The following is a 3,809-nucleotide window of genomic DNA, read 5'->3' as shown; positions in this document are numbered from 1 at the left end:
AGTGGCAGCAGAGAAGTAGTGGGTGTAAACTGGCCAGCCTTCCCCTCATAGTAGGGACGTGGTTTTCAACGACCCCACTTCTCCATCAGTCAACTACTTCCACTTCCTATGAGATCAGGGTGCATGCAACTATGACTATATAAATAGGTTTTTCAACCTATTTCAACCAACAACAGTTATCAACACAATATCCAGAAAAAAACACCAAGAACTGATAGCTTACATTCTGCAAGCCAGTTCCATATTATGATACAAGTCATAAAATAGCCACACCTTCCTTCAGAGTTAACCATTCTGATCTCAACATCTTCTTTGCTTCCCTCCCTAAGATCAAACCTTCTCCTTCATTTTGTGACCGAAGCAATACTGGAACGACCATTTCTTGGTTTAGGTCAGGATTGTACAGATTGATCTCTAGAATTTAAAGTATTCATGTGCAGTGCATTTGTTTAGGGTTTAGATTTGTTTCTCGGCGGCACACCCAAATTTATCATTTCCAGCAGAATCAGTTTTTACTCCAAAACAACTGGCGACCACAGTGGAAGATTGATATGTCGGTTAATTCAGTGGGAGATTGTCCTTACAAGAGTTGAGAATCTTTAATATACTATAAGTGTTAATTCAACAATTGTTCCACCATCATCTTTCCCATAAATTATGATCGTGAACATGGAACGTGCCTTTCAACTTATCTTTATTATCAGCATTCATTCTTTATACTTGCATGTGGCCGTGCAGTGTGGGACTATGATGCCTACCCAACCCAATTTCCACGAGGGATAAGATCATTGTACTTTCGCAGAAGCCTCTTTCCTCTAAATTATATAGGCGGATATCCGAATACCCTGTGCTCATGCCTAAAATCTACGCTTCTGGTGGAAGTAAGAACTTGATTGGGTGGTGCTATTCTAGTAAAGCTAAAGCTTACCGTTGAGTTCATAGACATCGGTCCTCAATTTAATGCATACATTTAAAGGCTACAACGGCAAGCTTACTTTTTAAGATATGACCGAGTTATCATGAGTTTTTACTGCGTGCTGCCAAAGACACAGTTAAATCGCTTCAAAGGTAACTGGTTTCCTATGCAATTGCGACATTTTGGGTCGATGCGTGTTCTACTCCCTTATAATTCAGTTCTGACGGACCCACACAGAACTAGATTCAAACTCCAAACAGCAAAAGAACACAGCGCATCACAAACAAACATACACAACACAAGGGTGGCTAAGCTCTCACAAAGCACAGCCAATTAGGTGGTAGCATGAGTCATCGAGACCAGAGAGAGAGAGAGCGTAGTTGAATAAAATCAATAGGCGTGCGAATGTGAGTCATCAGAGTAGAAGAGGTGTTCTTCAAGGGTCAATGTGCAATTGTCCCCCACACATAATATCTACCTATCGGGTACACTTGGATTGCGATTTTAACTTTCAGAAAACTAAAATGGGTGATGCAAGATAAGTGGAGCTATCACTCATCCTGCTGTCTGGATGCAAACACCAAACTTTTAAAACTGTTGCCCATAAAAATCTACTCGCTTTATATTTTTAGATATTAGAGTAGAACAAACTACAAGAACCAGAATCAACTTACGCCAGGTCCAAGAGGTCTGAGAAATCTAAATTTTAAACAAGCCGTGAAATCTACATTACAAATTTGATTATATAAAAATTACAAATCAAAACTAAAACTTTCCCTCCTCCTGACCATTTTCTCATAAACGAGCTTCCAACTAGAAACCTACTCTTTTTTCTCTCTAGTAAAAACTGCTACAAACTATTACTGAAGGGATGCATTACTAGTAAGAAATTACATAATAAAAACCTCCCTAATTAACTACTACAAACTAACTATAATAACTGTCTAATGTACACCAATACAAATCAGAAAGTGTTCCGAATTAGAACCAGTTCTAACTAAACCCAATTCAAAAACTCTGAACCGCGGGAACCAAACCAGAATCTGAACCGGTAATGATTTCTTTCTTCTTACGCATCTCAAGAACTTTACGATGATTATTCGAATGAACATCACTTGAAAAGGTAGGACTACAAGCGGGTCGATATTCGGGTAAAAGTCGACCTGACTTGAAACGGACACCACAAGCATTACACAGTGTTTTTGCACCCATTGGGCCCGTTCTCCACTGTGGTGTTTTCTGTACTCCACAATGACTACAGCGACGTTGATATTGTTGTTGCTGTGGCTGAAACTGTGGGTTTTGATTTTCATATGATTTTGACTTGGGTTTCTGTTTCTTCTTCTCGGGTTGATAGTAAAGAAAATCCAAGGTTTGAGGTTTCGTGAACATGAGAGTTGAAGTTGGAGATGATGATGAAGTTGATGATGAAGATGTCGTTGTTGACGAGGATTCTGAAAAGGATGGTGGTGAACCAAGTGACCAAATTCTTCTTCCATTTGTTGTTCTAGCACGTTTTGTTCTTGAACGTTTTGGTGGTACCGAAAAAGTTTTTAAAGATGAAATTCCTGATATTGGTACTGATGAATAGAAGTTGCTCTCTTTTGGGGTTTGTGTTTTGAGTTCTTGGTTTGTTGTTGTTGTAGTCGCTTTTGGACATGAAAAAGAGAATTCTTGATTGAATGAATCATCAACAAAATGAGATACCCATTCTAAGTCTGCTAAATCATCCGTCTGTAAATAAAAAAAATTAAGCCAGTTCAATCTCTTTTACTCGTTTCATCAAAATAATCAAAACCCAGAAAAGCAAAAACTGTTTTTTTTTTCTTTTTCCTGCTTACCGGAACGCATAGTTCACTACTACCAAGAGAATCAAAGGCGTCCTTCAAAGAAACCTCAGTACTATTTTCTTGGGAAGAAACAGAGACACAATCTTTTTCCTCAACAAATTCTTCATCATCTTGTTCTTCTTCTTTAGAAAAATTAAGAAATTCATCAACAAAAGAAGTATCATCACCAAACCCACAATTTGTATTTCCATTATTACTACCCAAGAATTCCTCTGCAACAAACCCTGGTTGGTAAAAACTTTTCTTCATGGCGTTTGCTTGAAAAACACACTCCATCTCCTGAAAAACCCAAAAATTAATCCACAAGAATTTGACGACACTAACAAATTGAAATTAAACAACCCCAGAATTTATCTAATTTCATTGTGAATTTAGTTTTTTATTTAAATTAAATTGTTTACCTTTTTTTCTTTCTTTCTTGATTGATTAACAAGGTAAAGGAAAATATGAAGTTGCAGGAGGAAATAGAAAGAAGTAGATGAGAAAACAAGAAAAAGAAGGGTTGAAAGATGAAATGGTAAAGAAGGGTTGATGGAGCATTGAATAAGGGCACCCAGCGTCAGTGAGTGATTCAAGGGACCCTCTCTCTAGTCTATCTATACATGCGTGATTCTCTGCTTTTGTAATTACGAATATCGGTGCTCCCGATATATAACTAAGAAAGTAAAGAACAGTAAAAAACGATATTTTATTTTCTACTATATACAAAAAAAGGTTGTTCGTTTTAGTGCTCTGGGCAGGTCACAACTCACAACCACAAGTCCACGAGATTTTGAATTTTGTCCCACCAAAACGGATTTCCCACGGAACCTTGTTTCACTTTCCCTTTTTTGACTTTTTCCTAGTAGTATTTTATTTTCTTAAACTTTTCTACCCTTGTGTGGTTAGGATCTTACGGTCAATACCACGATGCCTTCCAGTAATGAATAGTCCAGTTTGTACACCGAGTTTATCGCCGCCCTTTCTGGTTGATTTTCCATTTTAGTACATTGTTTTCGGAGTGTAACTAGGGTCTTGATTGATTCCTCCAACGGCTGAGATTT

At 37.7% G+C, this 3,809-nt stretch overlaps 1 protein-coding gene across 1 annotated transcript; it reads right to left on the bottom strand.

The window, feature by feature from the left end:
* Positions 1-1,605: 1,605 nt before the first annotated feature.
* Positions 1,606-3,381, bottom strand: LOC113349795 (GATA transcription factor 6-like). Its single transcript, XM_026593834.1, has 3 exons — positions 3,168-3,381; positions 2,758-3,045; positions 1,606-2,650 (listed from the first exon to the last, which is right to left on the bottom strand). Exons 2-3 carry the CDS (start codon positions 3,040-3,042, stop codon positions 1,925-1,927), a joined length of 1,011 nt encoding a protein of 336 aa, XP_026449619.1. The 5' UTR covers positions 3,043-3,045; positions 3,168-3,381; the 3' UTR covers positions 1,606-1,924.
* Positions 3,382-3,809: the final 428 nt, after the last annotated feature.

This window comes from Papaver somniferum, chromosome 2 (assembly GCF_003573695.1).
Source record: "Papaver somniferum cultivar HN1 chromosome 2, ASM357369v1, whole genome shotgun sequence".
Lineage (NCBI taxonomy): Eukaryota > Viridiplantae > Streptophyta > Magnoliopsida > Ranunculales > Papaveraceae > Papaver > Papaver somniferum.
This window is presented reverse-complemented; position numbering and strand designations above follow the sequence as displayed.